Source organism: Polyergus mexicanus, unplaced genomic scaffold, assembly GCF_030449975.1.
Source record: "Polyergus mexicanus isolate NDT 795.1 unplaced genomic scaffold, iyPolMexi1.0 SCAF_1, whole genome shotgun sequence".
Taxonomy (NCBI): domain Eukaryota; kingdom Metazoa; phylum Arthropoda; class Insecta; order Hymenoptera; family Formicidae; genus Polyergus; species Polyergus mexicanus.
Genome location: NW_027223321.1, coordinates 11,588,539 through 11,609,555, shown reverse-complemented (window position 1 = coordinate 11,609,555; position 21,017 = coordinate 11,588,539). Strand labels below are relative to the sequence as shown.

General features: G+C 33.0%; 2 protein-coding genes across 3 annotated transcripts; one reads left to right on the top strand and one right to left on the bottom strand.

Annotated features, from left to right (window-relative positions):
* Positions 1-31: 31 nt before the first annotated feature.
* On the top strand, positions 32-20,238 carry LOC138934992 (cholesterol transporter ABCA5). 2 transcript variants are annotated; one of them, XM_070299213.1, is made up of 23 exons: positions 32-96; positions 7,586-7,759; positions 8,250-8,431; positions 9,020-9,224; positions 9,834-9,909; positions 9,989-10,142; positions 10,266-10,452; positions 10,660-10,803; positions 11,052-11,202; positions 11,402-11,475; positions 11,708-12,160; positions 12,552-12,901; positions 13,219-13,625; positions 13,930-14,187; positions 14,687-14,954; positions 15,256-15,430; positions 15,848-16,184; positions 16,491-16,765; positions 16,957-17,103; positions 17,480-17,862; positions 18,165-18,372; positions 18,643-18,982; positions 19,533-20,238. In XM_070299213.1, the coding sequence occupies exons 1-23, from the start codon at positions 43-45 to the stop codon at positions 19,634-19,636; spliced, it is 5,106 nt and encodes a 1,701-aa protein (XP_070155314.1). In that variant the 5' UTR covers positions 32-42; the 3' UTR covers positions 19,637-20,238. The 2 variants fall into 2 exon arrangements, with proteins under 2 accessions (XP_070155314.1, XP_070155305.1); XM_070299204.1 differs by having other exon boundaries at positions 13,930-14,211.
* LOC138935163 (tubulin polyglutamylase complex subunit 2) lies at positions 3,629-6,044 on the bottom strand. The gene is made up of 3 exons (XM_070299592.1): positions 6,021-6,044; positions 5,185-5,452; positions 3,629-4,188 (listed from the first exon to the last, which is right to left on the bottom strand). The coding sequence occupies exons 1-3, from the start codon at positions 6,027-6,029 to the stop codon at positions 3,629-3,631; spliced, it is 837 nt and encodes a 278-aa protein (XP_070155693.1). The 5' UTR covers positions 6,030-6,044.
* Positions 20,239-21,017: the final 779 nt, after the last annotated feature.

The following is a 21,017-nucleotide window of genomic DNA, read 5'->3' as shown; positions in this document are numbered from 1 at the left end:
AAGCAGTGGTATCAACGCAGAGTACTTTCCCAGTTACGGGCGATGCTCGTGAGAAATCTTCTGCTCAAGAAACGCGAGAAGCGGAAGACGATGGCGGTATGTCTAATCTAACTTTAATATATTAATGTATTTAAAGAGATTCCCGTCGTATAGTAACAATTGCCGCTTGATTTATATATAAAAAGCCGATCTATAATTTCCGATTTTAACATAATTTAAAATAGGAGTCGAAATCTATCGTTTACACTATTTTTACACAACTCTAAACATTTCTTATTTCGAGTCTCGTTAATCCGGTGACTCTCTCGGAGAAAAATGTGTAGTATTAGAAATCGGCACCTGTCTCGGGGGACATGCTGTGGACACGTGCCAAGTGGATGCATGCAATATACATATAGTCAATGCGCAGAAATACGTCGCCAAAATGATTTTAGAAGATTATCTTTGCAAGCGATAAAACTGCTTTTTGAAATCAATCGTTAAACGATGACGGATTTAAAAAGCCTCATTTGAAAACAAGACGCACATTGATAATACTGAACAAATTTTTTATACCTACAACATGGAGAGAACATAAACCTTATGATACTGTTTGTCAGGAGGACCGTGCGATAAGAAAATTTTTAATTTAGTCTAGTGTTAAACGCGTCTGTAGCGAAATCTATTTATAAAAAACTAAGAAATTGAATTTTATTATTTATTTTTACTAAATTTGATTTGTTACAATCTTTCTTTGAATTCTTTTTTTTGCAGGACAATATTTAGAAAATGAAAGTATTAACTATTTTATATTTTCTTTTCTTTAACAAAAAAGTAATTTAGTCAGGGATTTGTTAATAACGTGATAGTTATATGAAATATTATTTCAAGAATTTATTAAAGATGATAAATAATTAAAATAATTAACTTTGCAATTAGATTTTCAAATTTTTTACAAGGATAATTAGCTTCATTAAACAAATCGTAAAATGGCACGATAATATGAAAGATGAAAGTCAAACGACAAAGAAAGATAGACGTGAAGAATTTGCGAGAATGGCGACAGCATGACTGCGTCTTGCCACAGATTGCGTTCGCCAATTACGTTGCCAATTGGGCGTTCTTGCGTAGTCGCGATGCCAACTGGGCCAAGGGATGAATCGTAAAGAAGAGAGAAGATACTGTCGAAGATATATATCTTGTTGAATTTTTCGCGCTCTTTTTACACTTATTATTGCCACGCTTTTGCCGTATGAAAATGTCGCATATTTAAAATAAGACTAATGTGTAATTAAAAAGATAAAATATTTTACACTTAATAAGAGAACATAATAATTTTAATTTAATTAATTATATTTGAGAAATTTAATTACGATTAATTATACTTGAAAGGTTATTTGTGTATGAGTCTAACATCTCAAGAATTTATTTTATCAAGTATTATAAGTATAATTTTATTGCAGAAACATGATTTTTTAAATAAGAGATATAAAATATTTAAATAAAAATATGCAAGAGAAATACTTTTTGTTTGAAAATGTATATAAAAAAGTAACCTTTTTTACATTTAGATTCTTAAAGTTTGAACTAATCAGCAAAATACAATAATTAAACATAATTGTACATCATAATTAAATTAATAATTAGTTTTCCTGCTTCAAAAATTGGGAAAATTGCGTAAATAGTATGTTTCGATAAATGGTCACCGTTTGATTTATTTCATACGAATTATTAATATTAATTATAATAATTGCAATTAATGGTCGCGTTACGTATCCTAGTATTTGTAGTGATAGTATTTCGCAAAATAATATGACACAGAACGATTTGTTATTACTATCTGTTCGTTTAAGTCTTGTCGAATGACAATAATACGATTGACATAACAACAGCGCGCTATGCATAATAAAATTCGGAACACATTTCTTACTGCGTATAGCGCATTGTTATTATGTAACAATCATATTGTTGTCATTCGCGCGGCGAGATTCAAGAGTGTACATGTTTACATTTAGTCGTATTGTCATTCATGCGATGAACTGGTCAATATTAGATTAGTCTCTTACGCTGTTTTATATCTCGCGAAATATGATCACTATAAATATCAGAAGATGCCAAACGCGATCATTTCTTGTAATTATTACAATTAACAATTAAGTCGTATATTCAATAAGAGTATTAATGACTTGTCGAAATAATGGCTATTTGTTGAAACGTAAAATATTTCGCACGATTTTATTAAGAATAATAATTATTTTAATTAGGAAGCACAATATTTATAATATTAGTCAATCGAATAGTAAAAGTTCAGCGCGTTTGTATGTCAGTCATGTTTTTAATGTAATTTATTCGATCAATTTAAACTATCGCGCAAAACTATCGCAGTACAAGTATTATACAAATTTGTCGACAAAGCGTGACAACATACTATTGAATATTAAATTTTGCGACTATTTTTTTAGCTTTAATTTTAACTCACATATTTATGTTATGATATAAGATGGCAAGCATTTCAAAAAGAGAGAGTATTTATTAACGACAAATGTACAATCGTCATCAAGAGAATAATTTTGAACAGATTATAATTACGTGTCGCGTGCAATTAATGTCTGGAGTATCGTGTAAAGTACCGTGTGCAGTCGTTTGATGATTAGTGCGTGCGATTGTAATTAATCGTGTCTACGCGAGTGAATGCCATACATAAAGAATAATGAAAAAAATAAACAAAAGAGAGAAAGATAGTCCGAGGAGACATGGACGGAGCAATCGTGAGGCAAGCACAATTTATAATTTAATTAATTCTTTATTTGTTACTCGTGTAATTAATTGATTTTTTATCTCTACGATAATGATTTTTTTTTTTATATTATGTGTAACGTATAATGTGTAACGTATAATGTGTATGAAATATTTTAGATTTTATTTTAAAATATTCGTAAATGAAATTTCTTTGCGTACATATGAGATTTAAATCGCGATGAAAGAAAAATTGTCACATTTTTGGTATATAAATAATAGATTTCAGGATTGACTGCGTTAATTTTGATTGAATTAATCGTCATTAAAAGCTTGTCTCAATATTGTGCAAGAATAGTTCTGTTAGATTTTTTATTAGTATTGTATTTGTTAATTTTTGAAATAGAAAAATTTGAATAATTTCGAATAAATTACTTGGTAGCGTTTTGTTTTTGTATGTACTTGGCTATCGCGTCTCTTGAAATATCTCGTAAAATATTTCTTCCCAGGTGTTATACTTTTACATTATACATACATATATCTTATACATATCATGATGAAAAAAATTGACTCCTGGTACATTTAAAAGAAAATTCTTTTGAAATATAAAATATTATTCTTTTAAATATAAAAAACGAGAGAGAAAGAGAGAAATATACTTAAATATATATATGATATACTAGATTATTATTTATTTATATACTCATGCTACATAAATTCATATGATTATCTATACCCGATCAGTGATGAAATATTTTGAATGAAAAATATTCCAATATGTCGTGAAAAGTTGGAATATTTACAAAGATCCAAAAATCATAAATTCACTTTCTCTTATAAAAAACTTGATTCTGAAGCAAAAATTGGTTCCCCCTTCCTTCCCAAAACTTCAAGAGTCATTATTGTAGTAAGTTCATTTCTTGCGAGTGTTTCTCTGCTTGCCGTCTTTGGCCTTGAAGATAGTTGGGTCGAGGACGTTGATGGGCCCGTTGTTCCACAACGAAGCGGATACGGTCTCGGTAGGCTCGACAGTGGACGGCAGCAGATGGGGCCCGATCAGAAAATATGCCTGTTGGACCCAGGTGTACAAAGGTAGCCCGATCGCGCAACATTGCCACAAGGGCAGGCCCAAATGGGTCAGCATCATGCGAAAATACGCAGTGAAATTGTCGGCCAGATGATACCAACTACCGTCACGATGGAGCCAGATACTCGGCGAGTTCTGCTCCTGCCTAGAACGATACGCCAAATAGATCTTGCCGTTTTCGGGCCCCGGAAAGCATTGTCCGATCTCGAAGAGCTTGCAATCGCGCGAATCCCCGGAAAATATGACGTCCTCCTGCGGCTCGTTTCCTGCTTCCATCCCCGATAAGTCTTGCACCGAGACTGATCCCGTCTGTCGATCCTTGCCTACGTATCTCTTCAGTGACGACAAACTGCCGATTTCCATGCGACCTATCGAGAATTCCTCACCTATATGTAAAATGTTGTTTCAATTAATATCGACGAATTAAAGTTATCGATTTGCATTGACACATTTTTTAAATTCTGCTAACAAGCAACAAAAAATTCCGAAAGGACATTTGAGATGTCAGAAGCTTTTTTTAGATAGTTAAGTGACGTTTCCTCAACATGGGATATGTTGTCTAGATTATTATCTCTTATTTGGATTATTTGGAATACTGAGTCATGATAACATTGGATGATATATTTCAACTTGAGTCTTGATAACATTGGATGATATATATTTCAACTTGTTTATTTGCTTGCAGAATAAAAGATTCTTTTATAGATTTAGAGTCGCCGATAGTAAATGTCGCGGCAGAAAAGTCCGTGACACGCAAGCTTTTTGAGAAATCAACGAATAATGATTTCAATAATCAGAATGGACGATTTTTATCTCTCCTTTTTATCTATCTGATTTTTATATCTACGCCATGATTAAATCATATCCTTTTATTTGCAATATATAGTATATTACAATAATTATAGTAAGATAATAAAAACTTAAATAATAAATGAAAAAATGACAGCTCTATTGTTATAAGAGATATATGTAACAAAATAACAGAGAGATAATTCTCCTTTATTTATTGTTGTATTTAAGAATAATAGTTGTGTTACATAAGTGAAATCATATCTCAGAATATGTTAATAAATTAAACAAAATGTTTTCAAAATTCTACTGAATTTATAAGAAAGAGATATGCATGTTATGATAAAAAAGTTCATAATATATTTATAAAATAAAATTATAATTATTTTTTAATAATTTTACAAAAGAATATAGGATATAAATATAATATAAAAAAAGATAAATTTACATATAAAATTTAGAGTATAAAGTTACATAGTATATTTTTGGATATTGTGAAGGAAAAAATATAAAGAACACGATAAGAAAGATTAATTGAGATACATGAATACGTTGAATCGGGAGTGCGTGATTAGAATAGTTACCGAGGTTACCTGCTATCTCGAGATTCCACTGCAGCAGGAAACCGTCGATGGAAGCATAGAAATTCCGAACGTCATCGGGAAGCGCGCAGCAATGGCGTTGCTCCCAGCTGTTGATGGCCCCGGGTTCGCAACCGTTTCGTCTCTCGATCCGCACGTTTCTCACGCACGGGGAGTTCTCGAGAATCTTGACCACACCGAGGGTCAGATTCTCGTAGAACGAATCCTCGGTGACAATGTCCACGAAGAATGACATCGCCTCGAGGTCTTTGCCCTCCGCCTTTTGCAAATATTTAATTATTTTTAAATTTACTTTCTCTTTAAGAGATAAGAAATTTAATTTTAAAATATATTTATTATATTTTAATACATGTATAAAATAACTATATTATGTATATTATATAATATAATAAATATATTTATATAAATATATTATAAATATATTATATATACATTATTTATAATATAATAAATACATTTATTATAAAATATATATTTGTGTTTTGATTTTTTTATAATTTATTTATTTTCCGAAGCAACTAGTCACAAATTAAAGAAGGAACAAAAAGAAAGACGAAAAGATTACAGCATTGTTAGCAACATTTCATAAACTATAGTTCCAATGTATATATATACTTTAGAAAACATATTATAAGTAGATTATATATTTTATATACTTTTATATAAACTCATTTCTTTATCTTTCTATCTTTTATTATTTTATAATCTCTCGCTTTTCTTTTCTCTCTCTCTCTCTCTCTCTCTTATATAATGTTTTTTACTGTAACGGATAAGAATTAAAACACGTAACAAAGGAATGATGAATCAAGTCATACACAGATGGAAACAATTACCATATGAATTTTTATCTTGTTCCGCTCGCGATCATTCTTTGCAGAGAAGAGATATAAAGTCCGCTCGCGTAATTGGATATTACGATGCCTTTGTATCTGGTATTACATCGATCTGTTTTACGTAATCGTCGTATCGGTATCTCTCGGAAAAACGCAAATTTTTGCACCACACTACTCGATCATGACAATGTAAAAAAGATTTCTGTCTTCCAACGTTCTAGCAATCACCGCGTCCGTTCCTTGTTGATCGCCATGACGACGCGATCTCGAAGCCACCAATATTCCCGAACAAAGTACGGGGATGGCTTACTATCTTCTGCTTCTTTATTTATGGTGATTAATTTAAGTCTTTCTTGAAGCTTTCTAATTTTTTCGTAAAAAAAATCGAGCTGGCTATCCTTTGGACAATTTTTGAATTTTCAACATTGTGTTGTAACAATTGAGTGTCAAACACTATAAATAAAAATACTATTAATAAAAACTATTAATAAAAATAAAAATAAAACTATTAATAAAAATAAAAATGAATTAATAAAAATAAAATGAATTAAAAGCTACGATTCAATTTCTAATAAATTAAAATTATTGAGAAAGTATGAAATTTTTTCCGACCCCCACAATTTTTAATTAATTTTTATTTAATAAAGTAAAAATTATATATTTTGATATTTTTTTATTAAGAGAAATATGGTTTACAAATTGGCTGAAAAATTTGCGAAACTAAATGACGATTGTTCTAGGACGTTCTATGTCCTAGAACTGCTGTTTAGAGAATCTCATCACACTTGCAGATTTAAATTATTGAAGTAAAATTTTTCTATCATTGCTGATTAAAGCTGACAAAAGTTTTATTATTTATACTGAAAAATTTTTGTCACGAGATCGTCAATTTATCAAAAGAAAGAAATATACGCGATGGAAATAGTCGAGAATATTGTTTGGTATCGTGTTGCGAACGGTGAGACGGAACGGCAGGTGCGCGAACGGAACCTCGAATAATTACGGGACACGCACGCATGCACGCATGCGGGGGATTTCTTACCATGCAGAATTTACGCATTACGTTTTTAGGGGCGCAATGGGAAACGGAGGGAAAGCACCCTATCTCCTACACACTGGGGATATTAACTGCAAAAAACATGAGAGATCTTTTATTCATTTGTAATAAGCCGTGTAATTACAGAACACGGTCGTATTCCTGAAATAAACTTCCTAAAGAATAGAAGATCTTTGTCGATTTTATGTTTTTTTCTGCAATCTTCATCTCTCTCACTACAACTAATTTTCAAAATTTTAATGAATAAATATATTTACAGCTTAAAATTATTAATGTATTACTAAATTCTTTCTCTCTTCTTTTTAAAAAAAATTTGAAATGCCTTTTTTTTTTTTTTTTTTTTTAATAAATTTAGACATGAAAGCGCTTGATTTCTTTGACCAGAAAGGCTATCCAATTATTACTTACGAACGAGGAATTGACTCTTAACGATTCCACAAGACACGCCATATAAGGGGCGCATTTATCTGATTCGAAATCAGTATTGCTTGATTGCCCACAGGAGATCTTCCTACCCCTATATACTCTTGGGATCTTGATTGTGGTGAAGGTCCTGATACCGAATCCAAACTATCCCGCGATGACGACGCAAAGGCACGAAGAAGATATATTTAAATTATTCAACGGCCACAAAAATAACACGATTGCCGTGGTACCCAATTCTACAGAAACCCTCGTGAGTATTAATCCTTCTGGAAATCACTGCTAACTCAGCATATTAAATTGTCGAATTAGCATGCATATCGTGCAAGTGTTTTTACTTTTTAAGTATTATGTGAAAAATACTTCAAACATCTAAAGATAAAAACAATGTATCATTTTATCTTGTTTCAATATTTTCGATGAATTTATTTATTCAAATAATCTTTTCTCTGTCAAATACAATCTTGCAAAAATTAAGACGTCCGCGCGTTTAAAAATACAGAATTTTAATTTTCATATACTTTTCTTCACACTAAAGTACAAAATTTTGATTATATTTGACGTCAGATTGCGACAATATTTTTTTCTGAAAAGCATCGATTTTTTGAATTTATTATAAATTATAATGTTTCTTATTATATTTAGCTTTTGTGATATTCTATTCCACATAAACTATTTCAAGGTAATCTCTTTGTCGAATATTGCGAAATTTCGCACGATACAAAGTTAATGTATTTTCTTAGAGCTTTTTAAGCTCCATGAACACCCTCTGGCTCTCTATGTGGGATTATCCCGATAAGTTTCCCTTAAACTTCATGGTGTTCGACACGAAGGAGGATCTGCAAGCAGCATATTGGAGAGATTCTTACAGCGTACCCTTGGCAGTTATCTTCGAGGATTCCCAACCGATATCACAGTATCTCATGTAAGATAACTTTTACATCGTTAATCATAAATTTAGAACAGGTACGTGGCTCTTTTTTTAAGAAAAAAATGCATGGTGATGCATGATAAAGAGAAAAACTTCCTATAGTAAGGATTTTTAAATTTTTATTTCTCGTTTCTACGTTAAATATTTTTTTTATCAATAATTTATAGAAATAAATATATCAAAGATTTAATATAATATAACAATAAATAATATATATGAAGAGAAATGAAAATAAAAATTGTCTTTGCAAAATTTTTAAATTTTTTCTGGATTAATTTTTGACAATGTGAAGAAAAAGTAGCTTTAAATTTAAGTTTGGTAATAGATGCAAGTTTTAATAAATATTTTTGATTGTATTTATTTCACGAGGAGCTTAATATTTTACCGCATATTTCAATCTAAATATTGTTATAAAATTGACAGGAATTACAGTTAGCTAAAAATTGCTATAGAAATTATAGAGTTTCTAGATTAAACGCAAATAAAATCAGAATTTTCCGATCTTAATTCTAATCTTCAATATGATATAAGAATCAGCATTTCTTATTAATATATGGAATTCTTTTTATATATATTGCGCAGATATGAAATTAGGACGAATCCTTCGTATACCTCGCCGCCTTCGCCAACAGAACTGTATTCTGCTCCGGTCACCTGTCGAAAAGACACAAGCCACTGGATGGGCGGTATTTTGTCGATAGAGACCGGCGGATCCTGCCCCGTCAATAATTACTTGCATTCTGGCTTCTTAGCTCTACAGATGATAATGGATATCACAAAGATAAGAGTGAGTTTATTTTTCTTTTTTTCTTTTTCATCTAATGAAACAAAATATCATATAAAGAGTAAGATTTCTTTCTTTTTCACTTTGAAGCTTAGTAAATATCTATCAATTATATATATTTATATATGTTTTAGGAAAACTGACAGATAAGAGCCTAGGTGCGGATGGGTATTGGTGCGCGAACTTATTATTGTTACATTTTATTAATCAATATGCATTCTTTCTGATCGTTTTTTGGTCCATCTTCAGCATGAATATAAATATATAAAGATTAAATTGGAATTTTAAAACTTGACATACACAACATTTGCAGTTGCATTCAAATTTCTAATTAAAATTCTGATTATTATTTTTAATAATCAAAAAACGGTCCAAAATATACATTTTGAATGCATTAAATTAATAAAATTTAACAATAATAAGTTCGCGTACCGGTACTCGCGCCTTGGCTCTTATCTACTAGTTATCTTACCCTGAGCTTACTATTGCTATTATTATTATATATATTTGTTTGTTGCACATCTTTTGCCGAATAAGAAGATAAATTTGGTGTTGCAATTGGAAGATAATATTTAGAAATATACGTTGATATATTGATGTTATTTTTTGTAGTTGGACACGGGAAATTCGGACGTAACTGTGCCAGATATTAAACTCGAGATGTTCCCCAAGGAAGCTTTTACCGCTGGTAAACGATCTTTCCAGAAAATCTTTATTTATTTATATATGTGTGCGATACATTTTATGTATCAATGATATTTCTTTAGACTGGATGCTAGCCTTCAGAGTTGTTATTCCTCTCTACATGGTCTTAGCGCTCTCACAATTCATCACTTATCTCCTGATCTTGATAGTCGGTGAGAAGGAGAATAAAATAAAGGAGGGGATGAAGATTATGGGCCTAAATGATTCTGTGTTTTGGTAAGATTGTAAATATCTGCAAACAATACCGACAGATATTTTAATTTCCAATTCTGATATAATGAATGATTCTGATAAAAATTAATTTATGTTAAATTAACGTACTATCTCTTTCCTTCTTAGGTTGTCGTGGTTTATCATCTATAGCATCTTCGTTTTTTTGCTCTCCGCCGTCGGAGTGGTACTGCTTTTCACTCTGCAAATGTTTCAACATACTCATTTCCTGCCGATATTCCTTCTGGTGGTGCTATACAGTTTCTCCGTAATCATGTTCGCCTTCATGATCACGCCGTTCTTCGATAAGTCGCGTGTAAGTAATATTTGAGTTTTTAAAGTTTTGACTTTTCAAAATGAAACTTTTCTATAACAATTTGTATATGTATATATCTAATATATGTCTAATCTCTTCCAAATTAGAGATCTTAGCAATATAATTATATATCTATTTCTTATAATAAAATATATATATATATATATATATATATATAAATGATAAGAATATCTTCTTCTGTTTTAGACGGCTGGTGTTTTGGGCAACTTTGCTGTCACGATACTGAGTTTAATGTACTTTATCCAAGTATTCGTAGACGATTCTAGCTCAGTCTCCTTCTGGTTGGTCTCTCTACTTAGCCCAACCGGAGTCGCCTTGGCGATGGACAAGGTAAGCTTCGAAGTACTTTGCGATAATAATTCATCTCGAAGTTTTGATATGTGATCGCAAAATAATACGTGATCTTATAATTTTGAAAAAATTAAATAAATTGTATTATATTATATCACGAAATATTTTATAATTCAACATTTATATATAAATAATTTAACGATAAATTGCACATGCGTTTTTATAGCTTAATATGGACTTTTAATATATATCGTGTATCTCAAAAAGCTCCGCATTGTGTTGTGCAGGCTCTGGTACTGGATTTGCAAGGTCAGGGAGTGAATTTTGATAATCTGTGGTCTGGTCCTGGGATACCCTTCGGCGGTAGTCTCATCATGATGACTCTGGATATTTTCCTATATGGCTGTCTGGCCTATTATTTCGACTCGGTGGTACCAAGTACGTTTTCACATATTTTCGTGATTTATCGTAATACAATGTCATTCAGCGCAAGAATACTCAACTTTTGTTGAAAAAATATAAGAGAATATTTTTTGCATTTAAATAATTTCTGCGCACATTCTTTGAGAAGATTTATTTGCACGTGAAGATATCTACATATCTCTGTATAAAATCTAATAATGAGATCAATTTCTAGGTGAGTACGGAACCAAGATGCCACCTTGGTTTTGCTTCGTACCTGGATTTTGGTGTCAGAGAAAGGTTCAAAGGGTAGGTAAATTACATTTTTGATATTCGTGTATCTTCTCATATGAAATTATTGAAATAATGTTTAAAATAATTAATGCAAAAGTTCGAAAATCTTGGTGAAAACATCTAGAAGACATTTTAACGTATCCCAAATTTTCTCGTTGGGGTTGCATTATTTTTTTTCTTTCTTTCTAATCGAGGAAATTAGTGAATGAATTGAATATGGCCATCGTTTTCATACAGCTATTTACAGGTGCCATCGTCGAACGGCGAGTCGAACTCTTTCAATCCGGGCGAGGAGACGAATCGCGACGTGGAGCCGGTAGTGCGAGAGATGAAGGGTCGTGAGGCGATCAGAATAGCCGATCTCTACAAATCTTATCACAAGTGCAGACGCGCGGAGACCAAGGCTGTGAACGGCATCAATCTTACCATTTACGAAGGCCAGATCACCGCCATCCTCGGACATAACGGCGCCGGCAAGACCACCCTCTTCAATATTCTTACAGGTCTGACCGCACCTACCTCCGGCACGGCTCTTATATTTGGGTACGATGTGCGCGACTCTAACGACATGCGGGCGATACGCAGCATGACGGGGGTCTGTCCGCAGCACGATATTCTTTTCGATCTATTGACGCCGCGCGAACATCTCGAATTCTTCGCCGCCGTGCGCGGCATTCCACGCTCGATGATACAACACGAGGTACATATGTTTGTTCTCGTTTCTTTTTTAAACAATATCATTTAAAGATGACCATACGAATACAATAATTCGGCTAATATGTATGTAATAGAAATATAGAAGTACTTTGTTCAGAAATCAGATTAATGTAAATTAAGATGTAATTTTTTTAAGAAAGAAAAAAACTAGAACGTGTTTATATTTTTCACTTTTAAGCAGTTTATATCAAGTTATTTTATTATCCAATATTACTGTATATTGTATATCACAAGACACTATGAATGGTATAATGTTGGTATTAATATTGTGTATTCGGTTTGAAATTTTAAAACTTTGATAATAGGCAACGCAATAAATAAAGTAAAAATATTAATTTTTTAACTACTTGATTTCTAACCGCTTTGATTGTCAGGTGAAGAAAACCCTGAAAGATATCGATTTAGTGGAGAAAGCGGACACTTTCGCGAAATACCTAAGCGGTGGACAAAAGAGGAAGCTATCAGTGGGGATCGCCATCATCGGCGATCCCAAAATCATTATCCTCGATGAGCCTACCGCTGGGGTGGATCCTTATTCGCGAAGACAGATGTGGTCTTTTCTACAATCGAGACGGCATGGAAAGGTGATTCTGCTGACGACTCACTTCATGGATGAGGCGGATATTCTTGCAGATAGAAAAGCAGTAATCAGCAAGGGAAAGCTCCGGTGTTGCGGCAGTTCTCTGTTCTTGAAGAACAAATTTGGCATTGGATATCACTTAACGTAAGAATGTTAGCAATATTTCATTGCAGTATATAGAATCATTCAATTCTATGAAATTTAAATCCTATTATTTTGAAGTAAAAATTGCGTTTTGAAGAAAGATTTTCTTATTTTGTGTATTTATTTTAACTGTAATTTAATAAAATTAAATAATTTAATCTTTTAATTAAAAAAAACATCAAAATATATGAGACTATGTATTATTATGTCATTAGGTTTTACTTCAATGAAAGAAATTTTATAAAGTTTATAGATTTATAGCAAGAATAAGATAAAATCGATGCGATTTCATGAATATTATTTTACTAAAATTACAGTTTAGTCCTAGAAGGTAACGCAAGGGAACATGCTATAAACCGGTTAGTGATGTCGCACGTGAGTAAAGCGGAGAAAGCGAGACGTCACGGTCGAGAATTGAGCTTTATTCTACCGCACAATTCTGTGGAGAGCTTTGCCTCACTGTTTACCGCCATCGAGCATGAGATCAAGACCCGCTCGAGTAGACTCGGCATCAGTAGCTATGGTGTGTCGATGACCACTCTGGAGGAAGTGTTTTTGCATTTGGAAAAAGACGAGGAAACCGAGTGCACGATGGACAATCTGTCGAAAAAGATGGTGCGCAATCGAGCGCTCAGTCGATCGCTTTCGTTGCAGTCCAAGAGCACGTCTTATCAGAGTTTGCAGAACGAGGGAGTAACTGTTCAAGGCGACAGTCAAGGAAAAGGTATCCTTTTTATTACATTCTTTATATCTTTAAAGTTCCTGCGAACGAATAATTCTATCTTCCACGGAATTAAACTCACAATTATTATTTATATAAATATTTTATATATATATTTAATTATCAATTCATATTAATTTTTATTAATATTAAGTATTAATTAGTATTAAATATTAATATTTTATAAGAGAATATATATTAAATATTAATTGATATTAAATATTAACTGAATTATATAATATTATTTCACCATCAATCAACGATATAATATAACGTAATATTATAAAAAATAATATTATTGAATCAGTGAGCGATTTGCCAGACGGCGTCCATAACGACCGAAATCCGCCTGTGCTTGGTCTCGGCCTAGATCCTATCAAGATCCGGCCTAACTTCCTTCAGACCCTCTACGCCATGCTACGTTTAAGGGTGCTCAGACTCTTCAGGAATATCCAGCTATTGTACTTTACGATCCTCATGCCGCTAGCTCTGATAGTGCTCGGTCTCTACCTGCACAGTATCCAGACCGTCGACCTCAAGATGCAGTCGCTGAAACTTAATAGCCGTAAGTGGTTGCATCTTATGCAAGGTAGGAGGTAATCGCTTGACTCGTTTTCTTATCTGCGCACTCAGTTTACTTTAGAAATTAGCGTTGCACATTTCATATATTTAGCTATAGCTTTTAAAATATATCAGCTTTTAAAATATCTTTTCCAAATCGATTAATTGTCTTAACTACAGAGTGCATTCTTTCACGATTATACTTTTATAGAAATATAAGAGAGCATTTACGTGTTTGAATAGATGTCTATAAATTCGCAAATACGAATAAAATCGCGTAGAAAAAATAAGTAGCGCATAATATATTTTGACATTATGTAGAATTTAGAATGAAGAGCCGTTTCCTTGTCGAGGTTCAACAACATTTGTGAATTTATGGAAGATGAAGAAGAGAAAACGCGTATAAGAAAATTTATAATTTTTACGAAACACAAGTCATATTTTTTTGAAATTAATAATACGAACCGTTGTTACTTAAAGAATTAAATGATATGTTCTTGCAGACACATACGGCCAAGAAACCAAGATTCTTTACATAAATAACACCGACCGCGACATTACCGAGTTGACGGACGGTATAGCTCAGAATGCGATGCATATCGAGGAATACGACGGCAATTTCGCAAATTTATTGAACATTGCGCCGCATATAGCCGCCTTCAACATTAATGATTATAATCTGCCACGATTCAACATGACCGTCATCTACAATGATACGATGCAACATTCCCTTCCGATCTTGATAAACATTCTTTCAAACACTTATTATGGGTAAGAATGAATAAAGAAAATTGAACGATTTCGAGATATTTAAAACGCAAATTCTTTTTAATAAAATACCGAAAGTATTAGATTTTTTTGTGGAAAAATTTTGAACAATATATAATGACAAAAAAGATGTAATTGTAAATTAACAATTACTTGGCAACACAGCCACTACAAATTTATATCTTTAAATATTTTTAATTCCATAAACAAAAATACACAGTTTGCGCAGTTTAGAGAAAGTAGATTTGTTGAAATTAAATTTTTAATTGATTAGTACTTTTGCAAACTATAAATTTTTATTTAGATTGATCTCAGACAAGAACGATCCTACGCGGATCGAAGTCAAAACGCATCCCTTCCAGCAAAGGTCGCAACCTCAAGAGTTCAACATCGGTATGGCCAGTTGTGCTCTCTTTATTGGTATGGACTTCGTGTTATTGCCGATTACTCTAGCAGTAGATATGGTTTACGATCGCGAGGTAAGAGCTTCGTCTTCAAATTCTGATTTTACATTGTTACATGAAATGTTTTAATTTATATCTTTCTGTCTCATATATAGATTATTTGTTAAAACTCTTTATTATTATTTATTAAAACTTTTCATACCCAATATTTTTTTTACCGCTAAATATTTTATTAAAAGTTGAATAAAAAATCTGTTAACTCATTTGAATTTAGACGAAATACAAAATTTTTTCCACATGCAATTTCAAACAAATTAAATTTTCTAAAATTTTTGTTTTTGATATTACATATGTAATTAAATTTTTCTAGTCTTTAAAAGATTTCAAACGATAGCGATTCATAAAATATATATGCAATCAAAACATGATGTGATTCTTTCGGGAGATTTTATGTAATATATTGGCTTAATGAATTGTTTACATCTTTTTCAGATCAAAGCAAAGAACCAGCTACGTGTCAATGGTCTGTCATTTCCTATGTACTTCCTGAGCTATTTTATCGTCCTAGTTGGCCTGATGTGTTTCATTTGCCTGTGCATTCTCGGCATCATATTCCTTTTCAAAGTGCCTTCGCTACAGGAGTTGCCGGCGATTATCACCCTCGGCACCCTTCTCATGCTCTACTGTCCATCGTCTATTCTCTTTTCGACCTGCCTCAGCTATATCTTTGACAAGATGGATTCCGCGCAAAGCATCTTGCCGAACATCGCGACCTTCTTCGGGCTGATACCGTTCCTCCTCGTCATGATCCTTGATATGCTGGGAGTCGGTAAATATATTATAATCACACACACACACACACACACACACACACACACACATTAGACGCTCATAGATACACATATTTAGATTTAAACAATCTTTATAAATCTTTTTTACAAACTTTTGACTTTAAATTTCAATTTACGATGTGTCATGATTTCATAAAACTATTCATATATTTTTCAAATAATTGTTTTTTTTTACAAGCTTTAATTATTCTCTATTTAATTATCTACTCATCGATATATTTACCAAGATTGGTAACATGAAAATCATAAGATTATTCACCACGTTATGTTATTTTTTGCTCAAGGTGGAACAGCGGCGTTCGCGTTGCACGTGGTTTTCTCACTGTTGAATGCCATGTATGTGCCGTATGCAGCAGTATATTATGTGGATCGCGTTTATCTGATGTGCTCTATCAATGCCGCCTGCCAACATCTCACTATGTCCGATTATCTCACCACGGAGATCATATTGATGGCTTTCGGCGTGCTGTTGCACATCCCGCTCTGGTTCTTTGTTCTGCTTCTATTGGATATTAAGAAGAGCGGCGGCAATATCAGCGATTTCTTCAAATACTTTCTGGTTAGCCCAAATTTTATGTTATCTCTTACATTTTTTTGTTCTTAATTTTAATTTTAAAGTACAAATCGAATTGTTTGAATGAATGACAGTTCATTTAACAATAAGTCTTAAAAAACATATTCTAAAAAATCGTTAAAAATATTTTTGACATTTCTGTAATTATGTGGAAATAAGATGTCATTTTTTTGTAGCGTAATGGTGGCTCTATTAGTGAAGAAATAATGGAAAATTCTGACATTGGTGAACATGAGGATACGGATGTGAAAAACGAGCGGCAGAAGGTTTTCAACCTTATTACGTCATCAGCCGTTCAAGAGCCGCCTGTAGTATTGGTACAGGTAAATTAATACAAATCGTATTATTGTTTATTATAATATATGAATAGAGACCCAGATCGTCAATAGCAAATTTTGTAAAACATTTAGATAAAATTTGATTTAAACAAAATAGTTATATCGATAATAGTCCAATAATTATATATATTTACATTTTAATACTTTAATTAGAGTTTTATCTCTGACTACTTTGATTGTTTAATTTCTCATATCGACTTTTAAAACATCAGGTCAAAATATTCAAACTATAACTAAATCTCTATTTGTATTCAAATAATATTATCTCTTTGACAAAACTCTTAATTGCTTTTATTATTTTTATTTTAACTTAGAGCAAATATTTATTTGTTGTTTCATGCTATAAAATACACAAATATAGAATCTGCGAAAAGAGTACTGTCAACGAGAAGCAGGATCGTCCTGCAGTTGCTGCTTGAAGCGTGAGGAGGAAGTCGTGCAGAAGCAACGGAAGATCGCCGTGCGAAATCTCTCGCTGATGGTAGAACCAGGTGAGGTTCTGGGCTTGCTAGGCCACAACGGCGCCGGCAAAACCACGACTATGAAGATCATCATTGCCGAGGAAGCGGCAACGAGGGGCAGGGTACAGATCGGCGGCCACAATATCAACACCCACATGGCGGATGCTTTCCGGCAGATGGGCTATTGTCCTCAACACGACGCTCAATGGAAAAATATTACCGTGCGAGAACATCTCGAGTGCTACGCCGCGATTCGCGGGGTTCCATGGAGCGATGTCAATAGGTGAGAAGGATCTTTTAATATTATCGTGATCTAATTAGTGAGACGTACTCGTTTTTCAGATATAAAATAGTGAATTATAAATAGTTTAACCATTATAGATTTGGAAAAAATTTTTATTTAGTGCGCGCGTTAAAACTCAGCATCTAAAATTGTATAGTATTATTAAATATAATTTTAAAATATAAATATGTTTCTAATGTAAATTTCTAATGTATAAAACATCGTTTGATTATCATATACATTTTTTTCGTCACAGTCTCATAAATATGACTATCTAATTTATTTTATTTGATTCGTGTCAGAATCGTGGACCTATATCTGTCTGGTCTACAAATTCACGAACACGCCGACAAGCAGAGTCAAGAATGTTCCGGTGGGACTAGAAGAAAACTCAGCTTCGCGATGGCAATGGTCGGTGGACCCAAGGTGGTTCTGATGGACGAACCGAGCACAGGCATGGATCCTAGATCAAAGAGATTCCTATGGGATACGATTCTTGCTAGTTTCCAGGTTAGTATCATTGTGTAATATACTATATATATATATATAATCAAAACTATTTCTTTTTTATTCCCATTTAACACACTTTTGAAGTAAAGCATTTTTAAAAGATTTTTAAAAAGTGGTTTAAGGAAAAGGAAATAGCAGTTAGCAATATAAAATTAATATGTAAATAAATAATATAATTAAAAGATTAAAATTATCAGAAATAAATAGAATATCGATAGAGATGGGGAATAAAAGTTTAAATAAAGGATATTTTCTTAAATGTCAACACAGGGTGGCAGGGGAGCCATATTAACTACCCATTCTATGGAAGAAGCCGATGCGCTGTGTTCGAGAGTCGGTATAATGGTGAGGGGTGAGCTGAGATGCATCGGCTCGACTCAGCACCTGAAGAATCTCTACGGTGCCGGCTACACTCTCGAGATGAAGCTGCAAGGTGGCGATTGCACGCCAACAACTCCCTCCGGCGATAGAATTGCTAGCTTGAAAGAATTTGTCGCCGGCCTCTTCTCCGACGCCACCTTGGAAGAAAGCTTTGCCGATCGGGTGGTCTTTGCCGTGCCCCAACACGCTGTGAACTCGCTGGCCGAGTGCTTTATGCAATTGGAGAAAGGTGAGAAAATAGTGATTTGATGAAAAAATTTTTTCAAAATTTGATAATCGGCGGCTTGCTATAAGTCTAAAGAAAATTTAAAAAATCTACAAACGTTTCAAAAATGTCTAAAGAACGTTTGGAAAAAATTAGAAAAATTAGTTTTATTGGTTTTTGCATGGAAATATTTCAACTTAAACATCTTTAATCTGAAGCCTTTCAACTAACAATTATTTGGTAATCACAGTCGCGTCTTATGTCTTAATATGAACACAATTTTTATTAAATTGAGCAATTTCTAATTTGCGAGACTTCAAACTTGGAGATTTTTTCTATTTACAATTAATATAGAATAATTAAAAGCGTTTAAAAAACGTTACATAATTTGAGATTATAAAGCTTGGCTCTTTTTATCTAAATCAGTTCTTTGATTAAAAGAGGTTTAACGAAATGAAAGATTCGAGATTAAACTTGAAATTTATCGCGTCTGATGTAGAATTTAAGGCTTTTAGGCTTATTGCAAATCAGTTGTGATGGAGACTTCGTAACTCATAGAAATTTTTGTTTACAGCCAAACTCGAACTGGACATAGAAGAATATAGCTTTAGTCAAACTACTCTGGAACAAGTATTCCTTAAGTTCTCGCATTATGATGAAGGCAATTCCGTGGAATGATAATTCATAGTGCTAATGTATCGTTGTTATATAATAATCGGTGATGTGAATTCGCAATCAGTGTGCATAAAAGGTGTTCGTCTGCACGTGAATGCGCGAAAAAGTGTGCTCGAATGACGAATGTTTTTAATTGCTATGTTTTGGGAACACAGTCTCCATTATTTTCGTTAGCGAATCATGCGATTGCGATGACATTCATCGGCGCCTCCTTGCTTCGAAGTGTTGTCCAGATGAACATGACGGTTATCCAACGGTTCTAGTATTATATTTTGAAAAAATAGCAATGTGACACATCGTCTCGTGCCTTCAAATCCTTGGAGGGTCAATGAAGAAACGACAGTATGAGATGAGAAAAGAGAAGTTTGTCAATAGTCTTAATTGTATTTTAAAGTGTTGCGTCAAGTCGATACATATAAATCGCTCCAAAACTTGATGAAAATTGAAGAAAGACAGAACGGAACAATTATCCGAATCATAGCGTTTAGGATGACGAAGAATTATTTAATATTGTTCTGAAATATTAAAGAAATAATTATAGAAAAATTGAAGAAACAATTAGTCGGAAATGGTTGCAATGTGCTTAAAAAAAAAAAAAAAGAAAATAGATCACTCTTTGCAACTTTAAGTCGTTAATGGAAGAACGAAACAAAGCGAGGATGAAAGAATAGCCAACTGTCTCAGCATTTCGTTGAACAGTAGTATTAAGATGACAAAAAATTAGGAATGATGAAGATAGCTAATATATCACAGCTTAGACCTGCGAAGGAGTGTTAAAGTAATTAGTCGCTTTGTAGAGCTCCAAACTGTTGGCCGAACGATAATAGGACGATGAAATTATGAGGAAACAGTTAGCCACTAATCTTAGAGTTCGAGAGTTTCGAAGGAATATTAAATCACAGATTTCTCTCATCTTGCAGCTCCATAGAAAAACGATGGAAAAGCGGTTAGATGACAGAAGGCGAAACTTCGAACAAGAATTAAGATGACAGTTTGGCTTGTAATCATGATAGAACGATAAAGAATTTAACAATTGCGGGTATCTAGATGATGGAAAAATCGTCTCATTACTGCAAATTATTCTGGTGAGACACTCTAGAAAAATAAAAGAACTGTTTATTAGTCTAGCGTATTTCAAGACGTATCAGTCGAAAAATCAATTAAAGAATGATAGAAAGAAATCATTTCCGCAGATGGTGCTTCGAAAAAGTGCTAAGGCGACGGGCTGCCTTCCGGTTCCGAAATATTGAAAGATCTCGGATAGAACAGTTAGGAACAAATAGGAAGCTATAATAGTAACGTTTTGCTTTGAGAGTGACGGGAGAGGAGAGACATTGACGGTGGCGTTACTATGTTTATGGTGGCAAGTAAACATGCGTAAAAA

Coding starts and splice junctions, on each gene's coding strand:
- LOC138934992 (XM_070299204.1), top strand. CDS start 43: ATGCTCGTGAGAAATCTTCTGCTCAAGAAACGCGAGAAGCGGAAGACG. Junction 11,203..11,401: donor TTTCGACTCGGTGGTACCAA/GTACGTTTTCAC, acceptor ATCAATTTCTAG/GTGAGTACGGAACCAAGATG. Junction 17,863..18,164: donor CCATGGAGCGATGTCAATAG/GTGAGAAGGATC, acceptor GATTCGTGTCAG/AATCGTGGACCTATATCTGT.
- LOC138935163 (XM_070299592.1), bottom strand. Junction 4,189..5,184: donor GTGGAATCTCGAGATAGCAG/GTAACCTCGGTA, acceptor TTTTACATATAG/GTGAGGAATTCTCGATAGGT.